Source organism: Heteronotia binoei, chromosome 12, assembly GCF_032191835.1.
Source record: "Heteronotia binoei isolate CCM8104 ecotype False Entrance Well chromosome 12, APGP_CSIRO_Hbin_v1, whole genome shotgun sequence".
Classification (NCBI taxonomy): Eukaryota; Metazoa; Chordata; class Lepidosauria; order Squamata; family Gekkonidae; genus Heteronotia; species Heteronotia binoei.
The window spans coordinates 46,278,917-46,302,272 of record NC_083234.1 but is presented as its reverse complement, the minus strand read 5'-3'; the positions used below and the strand labels follow the sequence as shown (position 1 = coordinate 46,302,272).

Here is a 23,356-nt window from a genome sequence, read left to right as displayed (position 1 = left end):
CTCCCCATATATTCCCCAGAGGGTACTTCGATCTGGCTCTCAAAACTTACTGGTAATCTCTGGGCCGAAGGAGGCCAAACTGAAAGTCACCAGGGAAAGGGCCTTTTTGATTGCCACCCGGTGGAACCAGGTACCAGAAGACGTATGGGTCTTGCGGGATCTTGGCAAATTCCGCAGGGCCTGCAAAACCATCCTCTTCAAGCTGGCCTTTAACTAACGTGGTGCCTACAGCGCAGATGGAATGTCGTCACACTGGAAAATGGAATAACACTTAGATCTTAGCACCAAATGACATGTAATGCTGATTTTAATTCTGAATGTATAATTTTACTGAATGTGTTATTTTATAGTTGGTATATTTTACTATTGTGGATTTTTGTTGTGAGCCGTCCTGAGCCTGCTCCGGCAGGGAGGGCAGGATATAAATCAAATCAAATAAATAAATTTAACTACAGAGCACTAACTACCAAGGCAACACAGGACCCAGCTGCCTCTGACAGCCAGGGGGCGAGGGTTATAATCTTTTTTTCACAATCCACTGAGCAAGCAGCCTTGGACTACAGGGGAATCATATGCATGACTCTCATATGAAAGTCCAACATTTTGGAAAAGAAGCTTGTGACTTCAGAGATAGCAGCAACATTTAAGAGTGCCCAGAAAGGAGGGGTGCACAAGCACAGAGGAAGAGCACAGCTCCTGCTGGTGATAAAGGCCAAATGTCCATCAGGGCCAGTATTTTCTTCCCCCACCAGCAGTCAGGTACATGCATCCTCAGAAAGCATGCAACAGTGCCCTCCTGCTGCCTGTCCCAACAGCTGGTATTTTGAGGTATGTTGCCACCCAACAGGTCTTTCTGGCCCAGTACAAAAGGTCTGAGCCTTTCCACACATTTCCTGTTGTGTGGCACCTGACCAATAGTGTCAGTTTTGAAGCCTCTGAGCTTCCACCCACCCTTCAGTCCTGCTACCTATCTGACTTTTACAATAACCTAGCTATGGCAGTTGCAGGAGAAAGACCCTCTATTATGGCTGTCATCAGAAAGGCCTCTGAAATGTGATGCCACTCGCACACCAACTGTAAAGGGCACCATGCAAAGACAGGCCACTTGGGCAAAGCACAGGCTGGTTCCTACCCAAGGTCAGAAACCTGACAAGCAATGATGTTTCTAGGGTTTTGGTTTATCTGAATCAATCCTGTGGCTTCTCTGTCACTTCTCCAAGTCTCACTGTTGAGTGCTCTGGTTCAATTTCTATTTCAAAAAGAACGCAGTGAGTTGCAATCCAGACAAGTGTAAAAGGATCACAGTTTGCTTATCAGAGATGAGCCACAAGAAAAGAAGCAAACATTTGCAGTGGTGAAAATTTCTCTACCTGTTTTTGACAATTTTTCTAGGATCAAGCCAAAAGGGGACAGAAATGCCTGGACTGCTGAGTGTTTTTGCTCTGCAGAGGCAGGCAGCCAGGAATAGCCTAGTGCCTTTGCACTGGATCAGCTTCATTCAATGGCATCTTTACACAGCCAAACCCCAAAGGCTACACAGGACTGTAGTATTATCATGCTCAGTATGTGATTGCTGATTGGCTGGGATCACTCCAGGAAGAAGAATGACGCCACCACTAGAAATGGTGGCACCAAAGGAGGGAAACAGATGGACTCGAGGTTTTTTGTTGTTGTTTTTAAATGCAGCTTTGAGGAAGCCTCCTTTTAAGACCCTAAAAAATCACAACAGGTTTTGTGTATAAGCCCCACTTGAAACACATCAACATCTCTTAACATGACCTTTATTAAAACTCTTGACAGTGGCAAAAGGAAGGGGAAGGGGGTGCTAAGACAGCATGATGCAATCCAGTTACCTGAGGGCAAGGCAAGGCTGCCCTACTGTATAAAGCAACTACGGGCTGTTCTCCTCAGAACCATTTCACAGCACTGCCCTTCTCCCCTACAGATTTAAAGCCAGCTCCATGAGAGGGAGGTCAGACAACCACTCCTCCAGCAAACAGAGGAGGAGAAATGTGGAAAGTCAGTACACAACTCCCACAGTAACAGACCCAGTAACAATGGACATTTCCTTCAAACAAGGTCAATTCTCACTGAGACCCAAATTTTTTTTAAAATTCTGACCATTACAAAAAGGGAAACCTCATCAGAGAGTGTGTGTTAATGTGTGTGCATGTGTGTTGGGCAAGGGTGGGGGGAGGATCCTTTTGGTCACTGGGAATTGAGGTGTTGTAGCACCAACTGGGGGCAGGTACAGTCAAGTTCCTTCAGAGAAAGGATGAGGCAGCATAGCAGTAATGAAAACACAATGTGTTTGTTCTAAGATCAGTAGTTTTTTTGTTTTTTAAAGCAGCTTTCTACCTTTGTAAAAACCTTTTTATTTCGGCTTCAGTAAGCCCTTACTATGGAACAACTGTGCAACTGCAGTGGATTCTAGGACCAATGCCACTACACACGTGGGGCACTATGGTGTGTCTGAACACAATATGCATTTTCTAGAACATTCTAGGGCTGCTTCATAATGACGGGTAAAACTAGGGAGCATAAGGAGCATTCGTAAACCCTGAAGCATCACCCAACCACCTGCCCTAGAGCAAGGCATCACCCCTGACTTACAGCAAGGCTCAGACCACCGCAGTCAACAGAGGCCCTTATTTGAGTTCCTGCGGATACCCGCATGTAGTTATCAAAGTCATCATGATCTCAATTATTCCTGGCGGATTAATCAAGGCTCTTTACCTTTGGAAAAAGCAAAGGCACCATCATTTACTTGGGCAAGGTCTAGCTGCTAAGCCCAACCTCATAATAATCAGATGCCTCAAGTAAAAAAAATAAAAGGCATGGATGAGCGAGGGAGATGAGACGCTTCTATTTCTTGAGGAGGGGGAGGGGGAGTAGTTACATTCATTGATTCACCAGACTAGCATCCATCTTTCCCCTATCCCACAAGCAGCACAAGGAATATTTGGGTGGTGGATCAGAGAACAGTGGTCACTATTTCTTACAGCTATAGGTTATGAGGTTTCCAAGGCAAGGACTTGCCCAAGATGCTACTGAAAAGGAGACCCCAGCAAGACATCCAGACCACATGGCTTGGTTTCCTCCCCGCAGCACATTAAGCATTGCCATCTTGCCCCCTGCCAAACCAAAGCTCCTGGCTTCCAACCACAAAGGTGTCTTTACAGGGGGACAGCAGGTGTTGCCAACTGCGGGCCCCGTCGGCTGGAGGTCTCCTGATCTACCCACAGTGACATGGAAGTTCATTTCACATCACATTATCAAGGATATGTTAATACCCACTGAGTCTTGTACAAATGCTGGGGCTGTGAGCTCAGTTTGGAAAAAAGGCAAAGTAGAAAGGGCAGGTATAACTGCCTCCCCAACTGAGAGTCCCAACAAGCAGGTCCCCAAGCCAAAAGTCAATCCCATTACAAGTTTTCAAGGTCCAGATGGACTACAGTTCTTGTGGCAGGGCTAGGGAAGGATACTCCTTGTAGACTAGCCGCCACCTGCATCTGTTACCACCCCTGCCAATGCCATCAGCGGCAGTCTAGAAGGCAAAACCCCTGTAGAATAGGCCAAGACGCTTTGTGATCAGTAGAAGTGTTTCCGGCTCTGTTCCTGCCATTTGTTGTAGACGATAATTCCAATGACAATGGCAAAGACCAAGGCAACCAGTGAGAAGAAGACAATCAAGAACAGAGCAAGGCCACTCATCGGTTCCAGCGGAGTCTCCACTGCAGAGGACAGAGGTCACACTCAGGGGCTCAAATGCAAAAGCTATCACAAATCACCACCTTGTTTGCATTCTTCATGCCTAGAAGAACTTCCAGGGTGGGATGACTAGGTAATCAATTATTACTAGTTCACGAAAATAGAGCATTCATGTTCAGAGAGAGGAGACTTCAAAGTACCAGATCGCTGGGACAAAACAAGGAGAAGCCATTGTATCATGCCCTGCTTGCAAGCCCCCTGAAGTACCTGGGTGGCCACTGTTAGAAGCAGGATGCTGGGGGCAGAGCAATCCTTGGCCTGATCTATTCTCATCTCCTGAAAATGGATGGAGCTGTGCTGGAGCTGTGTGATGACAGCTACTGCAAGGAAATGTATGTAAAATTTTTGCTAGAGAATAAGACAGCACAACCAATCCAGATGTTGAACAACAACTGAACCTGACCCTCCCAGCAACTCATTCCTAAAGAGGCATACAACCCTGCATCTACAGAGCTGAATGGGAGGTGGAAGCTGATCGCGTGGACAGGGCCAACAGGTTGTTTCCCTTTATAGTTGCCAGCTTGGCAGGGAGTCACAACTGAATGGAAAGGAGCCACATGGCTGATTCATCAACATGTTCCTCGATCTCAGCACAGGGAAGGGAATCCCAAATCGCTGCAGGAGCCCATGGGTGCAAATGTCCCCTGGATTCTTAACTGCTAACATTCAAGGGGACACTTATGGCAACTGAGCAGGAATTGACCTCCCCAACTTAGCCTCACAAGCAGAGCCCCTTGACTGCAGAAGAAAGGACCTTCCAAATGAGGACCTTCTGCTCCAAAGGACACAAGCGCCCTACAAGCCATCTCTATCTACGCTGTAAATAACCCTCTTCCTGCAGCTCCCCCCATGAGCCCCACCTCCCAATTTCAACCCAACCTACTTCCAGGCAGTTTCATGTTCTCCACAACAGGAAGAAAAACCTCTTTGTCCCGTCGTTCCTCTTCTGGTGTCCGTTCAACAGTCAGCTGGTACAACTTCAGGGAAATGATGTCATGGTTATCTGGGGAAAAACAACAAAGAGTTTGGGGGCCTGTGGCCAGTGACTTGCCTTTTGCTGTTCAATCTGGTGCTGAATTTATTCAACCAGCTCTCAGAATTCATTCATTCAACCAGCCGCTAGGTGTGCCTGGTACAATCACTGAGTGGAATTAGACTGGCTGAATGGACTGCAGCAATCACAGGCTTAGACTGTTGCAGCTAAGTGGCAGATTACAGTGACAGAGGAAGCGGCTGCATGTTGGGCCCCTTCTGGCAAACTGATTCCACTGGCTTCTCATCATTCTGAGAATGCAAATAACAGTGAGAAAGAGCTGTGTGCCCCTATCCACTCAGGATTTCGGCTGCAATAGTTCAACCTCTCATATTGCCTGCAGTCATTCATTCTCTTTTCCTCTGCAACCATTCCAGCTTGACATTCTAGATGCAGCAGTTAACAAGCACTGCGAAACCAGTGTGGGGCAGTCTATGATCAGGGAAATAGGCCCCCAGCCTGCCAAACAGGCTGTTTTGCTCAGCAGAGCCCACCACACAATACTATTGCAAGGATAAAATGGAATAAATGGCCTGTGTTTGCTGCCTGAGTTCTTCAGACAATGGGTGGAATAAAATCCAACAACACATTAAACCAGCTCTGGCTTTCACTCCTGTGTGCGTTTAGACCTTGAGGTGAAAAATTCTGGCCTTCACATCACTGTTATGCAACAAGCAGAGCAAACATGCATGCTGTGATGGAATCTGTGTAAAGAAGGTGAACATGACAGACCATTTAAATAAATAAAAACACAAAAGGGCTAAAAGTGGTACCCCACGAATAACTGGAGTCCAATGATGCAGATGCTGCTGCGGGTTTTTAAAAATCGTATCACCACAAAGACTAAAACCCTTTTTGGAAAAAAAATAGAGAAAAATACATAGCAGCAACAGTCCCTAAAGATTCTGATTCCAAACAAATTCTGCACGCACTGAACAAAGGGAGGAGATGGCAGAATCACCAGTGGGCCCACCGCCATTTGTTTCAACCTACAAGGATTGGTGCCAGGCTAAAGCAAAGCTAATAAACAAGGATGTAGCTTTGGAGGGAAAAGGATTGCAGCTCAAAGGCAAAGCAAGTGCTGTGCATGCAGAAAGCCCCCAGGCCAACCCTTAGCCTCTCCGCTAAAAAAAAAAGTAGCAGGTAGCAGGTGATGAGAAAGACCTCTTGTCTGAAACTCCAGAGAGCCTCCGCCAGAGGAAACAATATAAAGCAGGTTGATGGATGTGTGCAAGTAAGTTTTCAACTTGCTTCAAAAGCAGTCATACCTGACAGGTCTCCAGTGACAGAAGACACTCCAAAGTAATAGCCTCGTGGGAAATGGACCCCTGGGATATCAATGCAGTCTCTCCATTCATGCTTGCCATCTATGTCGAGCAAGATCTGAAACACAGGAGACGTTTATCCAGGCAAACCTTCCACCCAAGTCCTCTCCAGGGCCGCACAAGAGGAATGCTGGGATGGGGGGGAAATGGGGCCAAAGGAAAGAGACACTCACGGTAAGCCTCCTCTTCACGTAGCGGATCACCAGGAAAGTGTCGTGGTTGAGGTTACGCACCATTGCCGTGCACCCGCCCAGTTCTGTGGGCCTCCCATCCCTGTCGTGGTCATAGGCTAGAGAGCCATTGCTCACCATGGCAGAGACATAAGGGAACACGCGCTGAAGAGGAGACAGGATCACAGGTCAGGTGGCAGCTACTTTTCACAATGCCCCTCAAGATCCAGGTGTTTTGGGTGAGCAATAGAAGGGGAAGGCACATGCAGGGAGCCAAGGGTGACAGGACGGATCTGCAGCAAGCATGGTAGCTACCTAGTCTGCCAAGCACCTCAGCCAGAGATCACCTTTTAGGAAAGATATCACAGCAAAAGGTTACACCAGGGACTTGCATCAATGAGGGCCAGCTTTTATAGATGGGACAAGGAGGAGTGCTGCATACTTTGCTGCACAAGCTAGACAAGCCCTGGTCAACACCATATCCAAAAGAATCTCTCTCTCTCCCATTCATATTCCAGTACTTTTCTTCCTTTCCTTAAAGGTGAAAGACAGTGCCAAGCTTTATACTGTACTGTGATAAAGGTTTAACAGGGATTTCAGATTTGGCCCAAAGACTGCCCATTGCTGCTCCATACTATGGCCCAAGTAGGACATCCTAGTGGCAGGTGGTATCCAGCTTTAGACTGAAGAACCCGCTTCAGCTTAAAGAGGCTGAGGGGCTCTTCCATTAGAAGGAAGTTCCTTAGGTTTCAGGCTTTGCTTAGGGGCAATAGGAGGATACAGGCCAGTTTCTCATGGCACAACAGACATGGAATGACACACACCAATTTCAAACAAGGAAGTGTGGGTTTCAAGTCTCTCATTGTGTTTCACACAGCCTTTGGCTTAAGCCTCTATAAAATCCAGCAAGAAGCCTGCCTTATCAGTGCCAGCCTGACCTGGAACAACCGGTTCTTTGAATGGACCAACACATCTAACCAAGGCAGAGGATGAGGTTCCTCTTCTCTGCTCCTAATGCCTTGCAACCCGAAACATGTGCCCCTTCCCTCTCCACACACACACACACACACACACGGGGGAAATGAGAGCAGCAACTGTTCATACTACTTCCAGGAGGTGAAGCAGGAGCATCCAATACTGTCTTCCTGTGATCCCATTCAGAAGGCCTAACCAAAGGGAATGTGCCAATGACCTGCACTCTCAAAACAGATAGTATCTTGCCTTCAGATAAAAGGTTTCTGGACAGAATTCATTCCTACTGTATTTTGTTATCTGTATCCATTGCAGTTCTGAACAAGCCTGCAAAATATAGCCCCAGGTACAGAGTTTAGTTTCCAAGACATTCAGTTCCCATTAAACAAAATATTTATAGCCCTTGCGGATGAAAAGATATATTTGGAAGGACCCAGGCAAGTGCCTGAAGTTGGGGAAGGGGGAGGCGCTGAATAGGATTACCATGGTCAGGAGGAAGAGCTCTGTGTTTTGCATCTTCCCCTTTCCCCAAGGCTAGCAGAGGCAGGATTATGCAAAACAACATTGGAGAGTGACAGACTATCCAAAGTGTGTGCATAATACAAGTTGTAGAATGAACTCTTTAAGAGGCAAAGCACTCCTGGCCTCCCCTCAAGGGTTAACATGAAGAGTAACAGGCCTAGTCCATTCTGCAGGTGTTGCTAATTGGTCTCTCAGCCTGCAGCAGGGGTGTCAAACATGTGGCCCACAGGATGGGTCTGGCTCTTCAGGGCTGGTATCCATCCCATGAGCAACTGGCTCTCAACTGCTTCCTTCACCCAGCTGCTGCTGCATCACCAGACCTCTTCTGCCTTTAGAGAGGAAGTGAGGAGGAAGGAAAAAGAAAGCACACATGTGCACCAGAGAAAAGCTCCCTCCACTCTCTTGCTTCTGTCCTGAAGTTGCTGCTGCATTGCCTAGCCTGATTGGATGTTATCCTTACCTGAAGACCCTGAAGAAGAGAGACCAGCTGGAATACTGATAGGCCTGAACAAGGATCTGCTTGAATTGCAATTGCTAGCTATGTGGAGAATGGCTGAGTCTGGCCATTGACTCTTGAATTTAAGATTTGTGCCATCTAACACAAGTTCTAAGAAGTGTTACGTAATTAAGCTAGCTTTCTTATTTTCTTGCTGCATTATTTTAGAATAATGTGTTGGCTACAGATTACATTTTTATATTGACATAAATTGAAATAAACTTTATAAATCTTTTGTAAAATTAAGCAACAGTCTGGTGACTTGGGTACAACTGCCCTGGGGGCCTACAGGGTTCGGCCATGGACTTCTTGACAGCCTCCCTGGCACAGAATACAAGAACTACCGCACTAGATCAGAGTAAAAGTCCCTCTAATCCTGTTTCCAAGACCAGCCAACCAGATCCTCATGTAGAGAGACCACAAGCAGCATATGAATCGTTTTTAGCCTTGTTTGTGCCTCCACCCCCCACACACACGCGCACAGTTGCTCTGAACCTGGAGACACAAGTTATCATGGCTAATAGAAGCAGCCACCAAAGAGCTTTCCACACACATAGCCTTCCACAAACATCCTGTTTAAAAGCCATCTAAGCCGAGGGCGCCACCCCCATCTCTTGGGTGCAAATCAGTCCTTGTCTGGCCTTCATCTACTGCCCACTAATATAATTGTTTAGCCCAGCCATTCTTGTATCATAAGAGATGGAGAGTCCACCTACCAGGCAGTTTGGGTTACACCGGAGCAAAGACAGAGCCGAGAGAATAAGTCGCTACATTAGTCCATAGCTAAACAAAAGTCATGTAAAATCTTTTATTAAGACAAAAAACTCCCTCCAAAAAAAAAAAGACCCTGTGTGCAAGCATCAGCTTCTCCAGAACTCTTCCACAGGCTGGATGCTAAGCAAAAAAGAGATGAAGTTCACTCAGGTCATGATCTTAAGGTCTCCTCATCAGCATCTTGTGTCAGATGCTTTGCCAACTTCAGTTGGAAGCAGGGTGCGGCTGGCAACAGGTTGCAGCCTTGGCACACTGAGAACAAGACTTAAAAAAATGGGAGGCCATCCAATTAAAAACATCACCACCAATAGCTGATCAGATGTTTCACAGATACCAAACAGAACCCATGAGGCCCTTAAAAGAATCTTAGCCAACTCATTAGGCTCCTGCAAAGTAGAACCAGTGGAAAGAAGGAAGCTGTATGCCAAAGGGACTCTTCTGCATTAACTGGTCCAAACTGGTTTTCTTCATGGTTTACAGAAGAAGACATGTGATCTGGAGCATGGGACTTACTCAGGGCCGCACAAGCAATCTCTGGCTGAGGCGAGGGATTTGAATCTTGCTTCCACACAAGAGGCAAAAGATTCGCAGAAAGCAACGAACAAGCAGGCAGAAAGAAAAGGAACACACAAGTTAACTCCAAAGCAATGCAGCTAAAACAAGGCAGGATGAAGAGGGGGGGGGAACCCCCTGAATAAGGGAGAGACACAGAATGATCTGGCCAGGGAACTACTCTCCTGATGGCTCCAAACAATGCAGTTCCCTCATCCCCAAGATGTGTCTGCAACTCAAATAGAGAGAAGGGGGTTGCTAGAAGCTGAAAACAAGACCAGGAAAGCATCTTCAAGTACCTGGTTTCCTGAGGAATACCTCCTCTTCTGGGCCTGAGGATCCAGAACGGTTATTGCAAAGCAAAAAAAGGAGTACAGAAGCAAGAGACAGTCACCTAACAGGCAATTTAACATCTGTCTGTAAACTGGGAAAGAAAACACCCAGCCACCTGGAGGGAAATGCCAGCTTTGCCCTTATTCTGGCCCCAGGGACTCAGGTTAATATTGGGAAGGGGCTTTGCAATGTTTTCATGCATTTAGAGCACAGTGGGAGGGGGACATGTGTGAACCAAGCCATGGAGGAGGGGACACCTCAACACACACAATGAGTAAAAACAGCATCATACACAGACCAAAGCAGAGTGGCAAGAACCATGGTGTGAATTTTACCCTTGTACAAAATACACATGTATAAGAATGATCCCTCCCATGTGTTTTCCAGATTTCTAAATGGGTCTGCACCGCTAACGACCCCTAAGGCCAAATACAGCCCACCAGCCACACACGGGGGACTGTCAGGTGCTTAACACATACATATTTTAGTTCCCAGAAAGCCGCAAAGCATATATGTGGAGCTCTTAGCACAGTTATTCCCCCAGTTGTGTGCTATGAGAAAAAGACTAATTCAGTTACTGAAAGCACCTGTGATCACACAGCATCTACCCACAGAAGCAGATGCCCAATACCCCTCTGCCCGAGTCAGTGGCCTGTCTATTAGCCTTTGTGATGGAGACAGTAATTCTGATGCTGTCAAGTACAACTGAATTGTTCAAGTGTCCCTCACCCAGTACAAACATGCATCAGAATTACCAATCTTTAAAAACGCTTGCCCATTCTTTCACTGCTAGAATAGCTACTCTGGGCTGTCTTAATACCAATGGGAAACACACCCAGATCAGATAATCACAAAGAAGCACAGCAGGTGAGCTTTTCGGGGTGGGGTGGGGAAAGAAATCATCATGAACCCTCTAAAAACAAACTTTTTCAGAAGCAAAAATACAGTATTTTTTATAAATGAAATGAGTAAAAACCACTTCACTATCCAAAGTTTGGAATGATATCAGTCCTGTTGAGCCAAAAGCTATGCAGGCCTACTGTGTCCCAAGCTGGATGCTGCATTTCAGAGCTTGTTCTCAGCTGTTTCTTCTACTACTCCTTTCCCATTGATACCATTCACTATATTAAAAGTGCACCCAGTTTACCTCCAGAAACCAGTGCAAGGACTCTTAGGAGGCCTAATCCTTGAAAAAGTTTTGCTGTTATTAAAAAGAAATTCATTACTTCCTTTCTGTTATGGACATAAAAATTGGCCTGATGGATGCAACTGATAAAGTGGGCTCTGACTTGTAAGAACATATGCTAGAATAAATGTTAAGCCTTTAAAGAACCACTGGACTGCTGTTTCTATTTTGACATCTGAAAGAAGACCCAAACACCTCCAAGTACAACAGCCTTTAGGAAGGTGACCAAAAGCAACATTTCAATAGTCCTGGCAAATCACAGAAAATTTTGTTTCCTAACAGCAATCTGCTTGATTCTCCCACACTGAAATAGCAGAGAACCTGGAATTACATAGCCTGGCTTGGTTCTTCCACTGCTCCTCACAAGCTGGCTTGGCTCACTGTTTTAAGACAAAAAAAGGCAAAGGTGTACATGGAACAACCTAAGTCCGCTCTGCTCTGGCACAAAGAGAGATTCTCAACATTCTATCTGGCTGCAACGTTTTAACACGGACAAGGCCCTCAACCAAGTTGCCAATTTTGTCAGCAAAGGGCTAAACCTACAACTTTAGCCTTTTGCTAACAAAATTGGCAGCTTGTTGATAATTTTGTTTTGGATTTCACAAGCTTTCCCTCTCTAGCCAAATACAAATCCAAGAACAAAAATCTCTCTACTGTCAAACAGGACTATACTCACACCAAAGTTCAAGGCAAAGCCTCTGTCTGTTTACAGAAGCAGCCGAGTCTAATGGCTACTTTTCTGCTAAACTGGACTTGAAGTGGTAAAGTCCAGGCAAAGGTGTCCTGCTTGATTCAGCTGACTATAAATCATCTCTCCCAGGTATCAATTCAAGGGCTACTGGGAATCCGCTTTCTTTCTGTTATGGTGGGTTAAAGACTCAAAAAGATCTTGGTTACAGAGTGCAAGGAACGTTTTGCTTGCCATTAGTATTCTTGGAGACCTTTCAGGGCAAAAACCCAAGCATGTGCCATATCACCTCCCCTCCCGCCCCCACCATGATGTCTGGTAAACAACAGAGGTTACTTGTTAACCAGGACGGAGGAAATACATAATAATTCTCCAACATCAGGCTTACAGACATCCTGCATCCAAGCACCGGGGATTTTCCCCACATGGGATTTGCTTTCCCAAGTTGAACCCAGTAACCAGGAGCCACTTATGTGCAGTATCCCACACAGATGGGAAGTGCATTCAAATAATGCAATTGTGTGGGCGGGGCCAGTCACATCAACCTTTCCTTAATGTTAATCCTCCCCATCGGCCCCACCCACTTAGCTGCATGAGTCACATGTGCTCTTCAGCAACATGGATCATATACACCGCATGGAATCCCCATATCGTTGCCTGTGAAGAGGACTAAATGGCTCAGTTACGCACTACTGCAAGCAAAACCATGGTCTTGAAGGGGTCTGCCTGAAACAGCTAACCCAAAAGTGAAAGATCTACAGGTTAGGCATTCTGATATTGGACTCGGACGCAAACAAGTTAACAAGATTCAAGCTTGGGGTTAAACTCAAAGAGGATGCAAATGGCAAAAGCACTGCAGAATGGAAACACAATCCAAACAGAATACTATTTGGGGATGCAGAATGGAAACACAATCCAAACAGAATACTATTTGGGGATGAGGATGTAACTATATAGGGGTACAGATGCTTTAATAAACAAACAAACATAGCTTTTAATCCAGTATCAGCAAAACAGTTGGTGACGAAACACGTCAGAAAGTTTCTAGATGTTCACTAATATTTCTAATTCTAATGTTTTTTTAAAATGTTGCATGCACATCTCAAAAGTTTCGAGCATATGCATATTTCCAACTATGAATACAGACTGAGAACATCTCTGCACAAGGAACCAAGGTTTATGATGACCAACAACAACTTCATTAAATACGAGAGCAGGCATCCAAATTAAAACACACATTTGAAACAGCCAACTAAACAGCACTGTTTACTTATCTCAAAAAATGAAACTGAACTAGCACCATTTTCATAATTCAAGAGATGAATGCAAGCAATTTTAAGACACATTTTAGAAAAAAATTAACAATATCCTGAGCTTTAAAAAAATCCTGAGAATCTCAGGCTTCATTTCAAAGGGGGGGGGGGGCAGATGTGTTTAAGTGAACATGGTCAAAGCCTGCTGAATGCTTGAAAGCCAGAAGGAAAGTTCAGGATTAGCAAGCGATCTGGCAAGTGACATGACCCCCTAACCAATCCCCTCCACCTCACTCCAACAGAGGGACAAGGACATCAACCAGGCATGCCCCCACCCCTCCCACCCAACTCCCCCACTGCTTATGGAGCTACTCCAAGGTCACCTTACCTCCTGTTGCTTTTCCTCATTTGGGTAGGTGTCTACAAACACTCCCAGCCCTAGAAAGTTATCCTTGCTCCCGAAGACAGGCCCTAGAACAGATTTCACTGAGTTCACAATGGGCTACCACTGACAGCTGCTTTGAGAACCTGATCCAAAGCCAGTGGTTCCTCATTCTGGATCCAGGGACCCTTCGAGGTCCCTGCCACACTTTTAGGATTTTCCAGACAACTTAACCTGAAGAGTAGCATGCCTCTTCAGCAACAGTGGCAGACTTCAAAGAAACCACCAGCCAGATGCTCTTCCCCCATGCATGGACTCTTGGACAGGCAGAGAGGGAAAATGGACCAGCTCAATTTTTAAAATCAGCTGCTTTAAACATCTACCTTCCTGGTGGCTGTCAGAAGGAAGAAAATATAGTGGTCTGCAAGGAACAAGCAAACCAGAATTGCAGCCCTCAAGACTAGGATATTTAAAAACTTTTATTCCAAGCAGCTCTTTGCTTGTTCCACACCTCCCACAACAGGAGACTCTTGGTCTTAGAGATGCAGGAGATGAAGCAGACCAAATAGAATGTTGCAACAATTCACAGTAAATTTTGCCTTGCTGACTGAGCCCTGTGGAGGGATCAGCCCATTTCAACACATCTGCCTGCAAAGGGTATCATAAGCATGGGTCTGGGAATGCACTCAGGGGCCTCTTACCTGGCTGCATGCGATCTTTTGTGTACCAGATTGCAAAGCCGTCCCCATTCAAATTCTTCTTTCCTTGCCCATGGATTTTGAAGTGCACTTGCATCTCCCAGTCCCGTAAGTAACAAGGCTGTCAAAAAAAAAAGGAATAGAGAGAAACTTGAGATGGCAAGGGCACCCTTGTAAAAGCAAAAGAAGTCTCCACTCCAGTATTTCTCCATGCAAGCATGACACAAAGGTTTCAACCTCATCTGTACTACATATTTAAACAGGTGTAAAGCACTGGGATTGCTTTCTATATACACCCTTTTTTCCCCACAATGGAAACCCAAAGTAGCTTACAGTAACATCCTCCTGGGCTCCAGCTTACCCTCACAACAACAGGCCTGTGGGATAGGTTAGGCTGAAAAAGAGTGACTGGCCCTAGATCACCCAGTGTTGCATGGCAAAACATGGATCTGAACCCAGGTTTCCCAGATACTAGTCTGACTAATCACTATATCATGCTGACTGCATATACAGTCTGTAAAGTTTCTTGAAGAAAACTTTGGAAAATGGAGCATAAGACTGGCAACGACTTGCCTAAGAAATCCTTCACCTCCTTACATAGCCAACATTTCCCCTCTCACCCAACTGAATTAGGACCATTTGCAGTTAAAATAATCTAAGTCTTCAAACAGTAAAGACACTGGCTTGGGAGTAAACACCAATGACCTCAAGGGGGCTTTTCAGAGTGAAAATGCACAGGATGGGACTGCAGATTGACACTGCAGGCTGAGCTTGTTTTGTGTGATTCTCTTTTGCAAAGCAGCCACTCTTCAAACAAATAAGAGATAACTATAGTGAGCAAGCCTAAGAATCTTGCTTAAGAACATAAGCAGGAACTAGCCGAGAACCACCTAGTCCAGCACTCTGTGCAAAAACCCTGACAACCACCAGGCACTAATGGCCCTCCAAGTGACCCCTGTCTACCTTCTACTCATCTCTGGCACAAATATTCCCCAACCCTGCTGACAAAGAACTCAGTGGATGCCCTCTAGAAAATAACACAATGGCCTGCAAATTTGCAATCACCTGAAGAGAACAAGACCTGATTTATACATGACATGGAGCTGAAGCAACAGTACTTTTCTGCAGGACTTTGTACTTTCATGGCATCTTGTTTAAACAATGTGTTGTGTATGTGCTTTGCAGGGGAAGCACCCCAGCTTGAACAAAATGTTGTGTCCGCATGCATGTGCATAGAAGAAAGTGCTTGTGCTTCAGCCAATATTACACCAAAATAAGGCCTAAGAATTCCTCCATTCACACCCACAGCTGGTTCTGAAATTAGTGCAGCTTATCAAGATCAGAACTGCCGCTGGGTATCAGAATCAAAATCCTTCTAGCTCAAAATATATACTTCTGGCAATGGAAGACAGGAACAGCCATTATAAACTATAAAGCACATGGTTCTTTTCTGGTCTTGCAGGTTGTCAGTGGCCCACAATATCTTCCACACCAGGTGTTTCTCATTCTCTCTACCATCTAAACCTCTCACCTTCCTACAACTGATCACAAGCTTCTCTGTGGTGGTGAGGAACTGGTCTTTCTAATTCCCTTTGCATCGCTTTTATTTTCAAGACCTAATAAATAATAGCCCTGGCCTGGATAGCACAAGCAAGCTTGATCTCATCCAGTCTTGGAAGCTAAGCAGGTTGACCCTGGTCAGTATTTGGATGAGAGACCACCATGGAAGTCAAGGGTCACTACACAGAAGCAGGCAACGGCAAACCTCCTCTGAACATCTCTTGTCTTGAAAACCCTACAGGGCCGCCATAAATGGGCTGTGACATGATGGCAATAAGATAAAATAAAATCATAAAGCAATTGCCCCCAGTCTTATCTTCTGGAAGACATGGCAGGCTGCCTTGAAGCTGATCAGTGGAGCCCACATTGTGAGCAAGCTAAAAGCTGCACTCCTGCAATGCCTCCTGCCAACAGTCACATAGTTCTCCTGCCAATTGAGCTATATTTAGGATCCAAGATAAAGTAATTAATCTCAGTTGGCCTTATTAAGATTTGGGGAAACTGTACACAGACATAAAAACAAAAGGATCAGCATCCATTTAACAAAGGAGTTCATCTCCCTGAGAGTAAAGAGCCAACAATAGAGTAATTACCTGAAGGTTCCATCCTGCTAACAAAGCCTATATCCTGATGTTCCTTCTCACCATTAAGATGCCTTCTCTTCCACCTCTCAAGGACAATTAATAACCCCACAGTGCTTCAACCACAAGATGACCAAACAAGCTGGAAAATGTTACAGGGCACTGGACAAGTGCTCAGGAGATGGGGTGAAAATTGTTCAGCCTTCTACCCAAGACAGCCATTCAGACAGCTCATGCTTGGTTCCGCCAAATCAGTCCTTATCAGCTGAGGTTTTCTTCTCTGAAGTATGCATGGGCCCAGGCCATTCACACCCACAGCTGGTTCTGAAATTAGTGCAGCTTATCAAGAGCAGAACTGCTGGTGGGCATCAGAACCAAAATCCTTCTAGCTCAAAATATGTACTTCTGGCAATGGACAGAGAGCCCCCTCTGGCAAGCTCAAACAGAGCCTGAAGGCTCGCTTTCATGTTGAGTTGTAGAGCACCCATGTCACATGCTCCTGCTGATCATTCTGAGAATCACCATGCTCGCTTGCCAAATGTGACTAAGTGCATAAGTTCAAAACTGGTCAAAATGTTCAGTAATTCAAACAAAATGGCTCAAGTCTCTAGCATGAAAACTGAAGCAAAAACGGATACAATAGAACAATTTCTGATTCTAACTCATACACTGGAAAGAGCTCTGCCAAGATGTAAACCAAGGTCAAGAAATGCTTCCCCCCAAAAAGTAGAACCACTACCAAAACCCCCACCAAAAAACCCACACTGACAGCTAACGCTCCTGGAAAGTGCCACCAAGTTGCAGCCACCTTATAGCAACCCCATAGGGTTTTCAAGCTAAGAGACATTCAGAGGTGGTTTGCCATTGCCTACCTCTGTGTAGCAACTCTGGACTTCTTTGGAAGGCTCCTATCTAAGTATTTATCAGGGTCAACCCTGCTTTGCTTCGGAGATCTGATGATATCAGGCTAGCCTAACACTCTTCCCTGCAACATAACCATAATGGCTCTTCACCCACACAATTGTGAACATACATGTGACCTTTCCACACATTCTAATCAAGGGAGGAGAACTATGCACCGCAAGTCTTCACATTAACAATATATCCTGTCCTAAATGTTGTGCATATAGACCTTCCCTTAGGAAACACACTGATGACAATTTAAACCATCACACCCCGACACAAAGCTTAATGAGTATAGAGAGAGCTAAAAGCCCACTGAATCTGAGCTCCCAAACAAAGTTTGAACCAAAACCTCCTAGGTTACTTGATTTAATGAGGTTATACGATCCAGAACCCATTTACAGCCATGATAAGAAATGCAAAGGCCCACAAATGCTTTTTCCTGAAAACTTTTTTCATTTTTTCCAGTGGAAAAACTGGGAAATTTGGGGAGGCAATGGAGGGGGTGGAATCCTGGTATGAAATATTTTCTATTTCCAAATGGGAAAACCTTATCCTAAAAAGCATTTTGCCCATTCCAAGTGTATATCATGAAAGAATCTGAGAACTTTCAGAGTTTTTTCAACAGAAAAAAATTAGTAAATTTGGAGAAACACTGGGAAAAAACTCTCCTTTTACAGCTTGTTCCTGGGCCAAATAAAAGTTGTGGCGTGTATTGTTAAAGATCTACATGGCATTGGACTGAGGAATTCAAGCTATCACCTTCATTCCAACTATGGCTACCCATTCTCTAGAATTCCTTGTCCCTAGAAGTCCCACCAGACTCTTATCCAATGCCACAACTTCTGTATTTTTTTTTATAATTATTCCAGAGGGTAAAATCTAAATTCCTTCTGTATAAATCAAACACATTTGCAAAGTCCCGCAAACGAGCTTTCTTGGTAGTGCTGGAAAAGTGCCAATAAGTCACAGTCATCTTATGGTGAACCTAAAGGGTTTCAAGGCAAGAGATGTACAGAGGTGATTTGCCATCACCTGCCTCTGCGTAGCAACCCTGAACTTCCTTGGAGGTATCCCATCCAAGTATTAACCAGGGCTGACCCTACTTAGCTTCTGAAGTCTGATGAGATCAGGTCAGGACATGTGTTTTCTTACTTTCCTTAAACAACTACTCACACATATGGCCCCTGCAGCCAAAGGATCCCAAACAACCCTGTTCAAATCCACTAAGCCAGCAGTCATGTTCCTACACATCAAACATTTTCCATACATCTCATTTCCTTTTCAGAATGAAAATGCACAGGATTTCCCCAAGGGAACCTCAGAGGCATAATGTGAACAGCCCCACCCTTCACTGCACTAACTTTACATTGGATAACATCACTACTAGGATAAGCTGCAAGCCAATTATTTCTGCTGTAATTAAATCCCAGGACCCAGTGTCAGGTGAGAGGAAAGAAACACAAGTCTTACCACCCTGTTCCAAACAGCTCCTTGCTTGCTCTGAATATCAGGAGTGAGGCGCACAAACTGGGTCATAACCATAGCATTGCCCATAAGTTCCCACAGAGAAGAGCTTGAAGAGCCTACGCCTGCATTGTGGAAGAAAGAAAAGACATGTAAGGCAGAATCTTCCATGCATCAAAACAGTCACCAGCAGTTCATAACAGACCTCAGAATGGGAGCTTTAGCAAACCGAGGGGCCACAGAAACAGAACCAGGCTTGATTACTGCAGAAGGGCAAAGAGTTGTTTTCACACCCATCTCTAGGCACTGTCCTCCACTTTCTCCAGTATAAAACCAGGTCATGTATACTTGCAAAGAAAAAAACAAAACACTACGTTTTGAAACAATATTATAGTAAACAACCCTGACTTGGGTGTCCCATCCTTCAAGGTGCCAGATGGGCAAGTTGTGTGCAGACATTCAACAGGTGAAGCAGAAGAGCCCGGAAAGAACAGATCTTCAGCGGCAGCAGGGCTTTGTACCTTTAAAGCATGGCTCAGGCTAGCCCAATCGTGTCATGTCCTGGCAAGTTAAGCAAGGTCGACCCTAGTTAGTACTTAGATGGGAGACCACCACAAGGATTGCAACGCAGGGATAGGCAATGGTAAACTACCCCTGAATCCCTTTGTCCTGAAATCCCTATGGGGTTCCCTCCTTAAATTGACTGCGACTTGACGGCCCTTTCCACCACACTAGGTAAAAATCCAATCAAGCGGAAGCCTTCCCACCCCTAGTTTGGAGAAAATTTTCACGGCTAGCAAAGCTTCTGTACAACAGCACGCAGGAACAGGTCTTGCAGGAGAAATCCAAACCCTGTGTTGTGGAGCGTCACCGAGTCTTTAAAGGCACCGGAGTGGGGAGTATTCCGATCTCTAAGAAAGGGAAAAGCCACTTGAGCCACCAGCCTGGCCACAGCTCACCCTGATAAGGCTTGGTGAGCGAGTGCTCCCGCTTCAGATGCTCCTCCATCTGTTCGGCCAGGGCCACCCACAGCAGAAGCTGCACTAGGACGCACAACCCCGTTTCACGCCGCCACCTCCGCCGGGATCCCCCGGCGACCCCTTCCGCCGCCATCTTTTCCCCTCCACCCCGACCAACTGCTCAGTCCGCCCACCTCCCGTCTCCTTTCCCGAGACCAACTCGGACGCTGCTTTCATTGGCTTAGCCGTAAGGCACCGCCTATTTCCGTGTAATGCTCGTTTTCTGTTGGTCAATAGAATTGCTTGTCAACTAAAGAAATGAGGGCGGCAGACTTTCCAAGCATGTCCCGTGAAGGATTCTGGGAGCTGTGGTTCCTTGAGCCATCCCACCTTAAAGGGCTATGAGCCCGTTTTCTGTCAAGGTGTGCAGACACATTTAAGTATAAATCAAGAAGGGTAGAAGCAGCAGAAAAGGGTAAGAGTCAAGTAAGCACCTTCAAGACTTAACAAAATTTGTGGTAAGGTATGAGCTTTCGTGAGTCACTGCTCACTTTTTCACGAAAGCTCCTACCCTACAGTGGCCCCACCAGATTTGAAATCCTGGCTACGGCCCTGCCCCTACCACAAATTTTGTTGGTCTTGAAGGTGCCACTGGACTCTTATTCTTTTCATCCATGAAGTGAGTTTTTCCAGAAGATGTCTCACATATAATTTGCCTGCTATGTCAAGCAGACTAATTGGGCAATAGTTCTGTGGTGCTTGTGGGTCACCCTTCTTATAAATTGGGACAACTATAGAATTTGTCCATGATTCAGGCAGGTCCCTGTTTTATCAATCACTGTGAAGAGAGTCGCCAGAGGGGAAGCCCACCAGTCAGAATTGTTTGTAAATAATTCTGGTGGGAGTTCATCTGGGCCTGGGGCCTTCCCTGCCTTCAAATGATTGATTAGATTATTAATCTCATTAGGACTAACAGGGGGCCATTCAGGTAGATCAGGAGGAATTTGTTCTTGCTGATCAGATACAATGGTCAGAGGGTCAAAAATAAACGATGGAAATGGTCTATCCAGACCTCGGCAGGAATAGAATGTCTAGAACAGTGGCTCTTCACATCAGAAACACCAGTAGCTAATGACCAGAAAAGCTTACTGTTAGAGGCAGTAGAGGCACTAATAAGTAAATCCCAGTTCTTTTCTTATGAGCCACTGTATTTTTAAGCTTATTTTTCAGTTTGAAGTAGCTCAGGGGGATATTAGCACTGAGGCTGTTACAATAAGCTATATACTGCACGCAGTTAGCGTTTCAGTTTTTGGCATTCCTTATCATACCATGGGTCTGTCTTTTGAACAAGGGGACTAGATTTAGCGGTCTATTGCTATTTATAAAAGTTAATTATAGCAGAAGTTATAGTGCTATAAATTTGAAGGGCCTCGGAAGGGTTTGCAGCTTCGGCCAGTTGCTGATTTAATTCCATTAATTTATTTGTTTGGAGCAACAGGTTAATGCTTTCTTGAACTGTCTCTGTCCATCTGACTCTTGGAGGGGCAGGCATATCGACAGGACCCAGAGATGAATGGCTAACAGCCTCAGATTTTAGTAAGGCAATCAATGGGAAATGGTCACTGTCCAATCTCTCACCCACTAAAAAGTCCACAAGAAGTTTTCTCAGATTGAGAGAAACAATAACATAATCGACAACACTACTGCCTAATCTGGAACTAAATGTGTACCCCCGAGCAAGTCATGTTGCATAGACCCCTTTAATATAGATCTATTAGAGGGGGTACAAAAATTTGCCAGGAATACTCCTGCTGCATTAATATGGGGGTCCTTAGAGTTCCTTGAAAAAATCAGGAATTCGGGGAGGGAGTCGTGCAGGTCAAGACCCAAGGATTTACATAACGCATAATTATCTTTACCTATTCTAGCATTAAACTCACCCATAATTATAAATTCGGCAGAGGGGTACTCCTGCTCCAGGTTCTCAATATACATGCTAAAACTGTTCCATTGTGCTGAAAGGTCTCCTGTCTTTAGACAAGGGGGTAAATATACATTAACCATTATTAATGTTAGGGCTGATAGTTTAAGCAAAAGCGCCTGGGCCAGTGAAGAGCAAGGGGGCAGAAAGGTAGTTTTTGCTTTAATCTGGTAAGGAATTAAACAACACAGGCCTGCACTACAGCAGCCCATTTGCCTAAGCGTAATTTCTGGCGTGGAATAGGACTTATAACCTTCAAATTGTATTTCCCTCTGAGCCCAAGTTTCCTGGCATAATATAATATCAAATTGTTTGAGGAAAGTCCGAAAATCTGTGCTAGTCACCTTTTTCTTCCAACCTGCAATATTCCAGGATAAAATCTTTAGGGCTGGTTCTTGAGCACCTTTGAATACTCAGTTGGACTCCGGTATCTTATCCAGGACTCTCCCCTGGTCAAGAAATACACTGCCATTTTTGTTGGAATTTTTGAATGGGGGAAGAAGGCTGTTTGTGGCCTTCCTTGATTTAAAAGGGGCATTTGACTCTATTCCCAGGGATCTTCTCTGGAACAAATTGGACATCATGGGTCTGGATAAACGCCTACTTTTTCTTATTCATAAAATGTATTCCCTTAATAGCTGTCAAGTGCTATAACGACCTAGGTGCATTAACTTCAAAGATAATTTCCAATCAGGGAGTCAAAGAGGGCTGTATTCTAGCCCCCTATTTGTTTTATTCCTGAATGATCTGGCCCCCCTCTCTAAATGCTATTGATGGTCACTCCCCTAAACTTGGCCCATCCGTTATCCCTTTATTGCTCTATGCCAACAATGCAGTTGTACTGTCACGTTCGCAGAAAGGCCTCAAGTGCCTGTTACTCGCTTTTACTTCATACTGCAAGACAAATTTCCTGTCTATAAACTATGTAAAATCCAAATTTTTAGCATTTTTGAAGTCCTGGAAACCACAAAGCTGGTGCCTCAAGGGAAATAATATTGAACAGGTGAAATCTTTCAAATGCTTGGGGGCCTTTTTCCAATATAATCATAATTGGACAGTACAACACAAGCAAGCAGTTGTCTCAGCAAGGTGTAGTTCATCTGCGGTGGTTAGCTTTTTTTACAAGAACGGCAACCAATTTGTCCCAGCTGCCATTCATGTTTTTAATGCTAAAATAGTTTCTCAGTTGTTTTATGGGATCCCCATTTGGGTTTGCGCCCACAATTTCCAACTTGAGCAAATTCAGGCAGCATTTTTATGCCATATTTTAGGGGTCCCCAATTGTGTCAGCTATGCTGCAATGTGCCTAGAGACTGGAACCCATTTGATTGAGACCAGGGCATGGCTACTAACTAAAATTTTGGGTACACCTACACTTTAGGGCAGACCCTGCTAGTTATATCCATATGATGCTAGCGGATTCCTTCGTTTCCACTTGGTATAGTCAGATCTAGAAGAAAATACATTCCACAAGTGTACCCTTGGACAACCTCTGTATGCTAAGTGAAATGCAGGCATTCAGAATCCTGAAACAGAGGATCTTAGATATTGAGAAACAGTCGCTTTGTTCTTCTGGACATAAAACTTGTTCCCCTTTAGCATCTTCCCAGATCATGTGCTGCCTACCTTTCCCAGATTACTTCACCCCAGTTACGCCGCTCTTTTATGTTAGCAAGATTCAATGTTCTACCCTCAGCGGTATTGTCTGGGAGGTTTGCCAACATCCCTTATCAGGATAGTCTGCCCATGT

At 45.0% G+C, this 23,356-nt stretch overlaps 1 protein-coding gene across 2 annotated transcripts; it reads right to left on the bottom strand.

Moving 5' to 3' along the window:
• Positions 1-1,764: 1,764 nt before the first annotated feature.
• Positions 1,765-19,818, bottom strand: LMAN2L (lectin, mannose binding 2 like). 2 transcript variants are annotated; one of them, XM_060251843.1, is made up of 9 exons: positions 19,626-19,818; positions 18,673-18,791; positions 14,159-14,276; positions 13,464-13,546; positions 9,915-9,947; positions 6,303-6,464; positions 6,073-6,187; positions 4,655-4,774; positions 1,765-3,734 (listed from the first exon to the last, which is right to left on the bottom strand). In XM_060251843.1, exons 1-9 carry the CDS (start codon positions 19,777-19,779, stop codon positions 3,592-3,594), a joined length of 1,047 nt encoding a protein of 348 aa, XP_060107826.1. In that variant the 5' UTR covers positions 19,780-19,818; the 3' UTR covers positions 1,765-3,591. The 2 variants fall into 2 exon arrangements, with proteins under 2 accessions (XP_060107826.1, XP_060107827.1); XM_060251844.1 differs by lacking the exon at positions 9,915-9,947.
• Between the last annotated feature and the right edge of the window lie 3,538 nt (positions 19,819-23,356).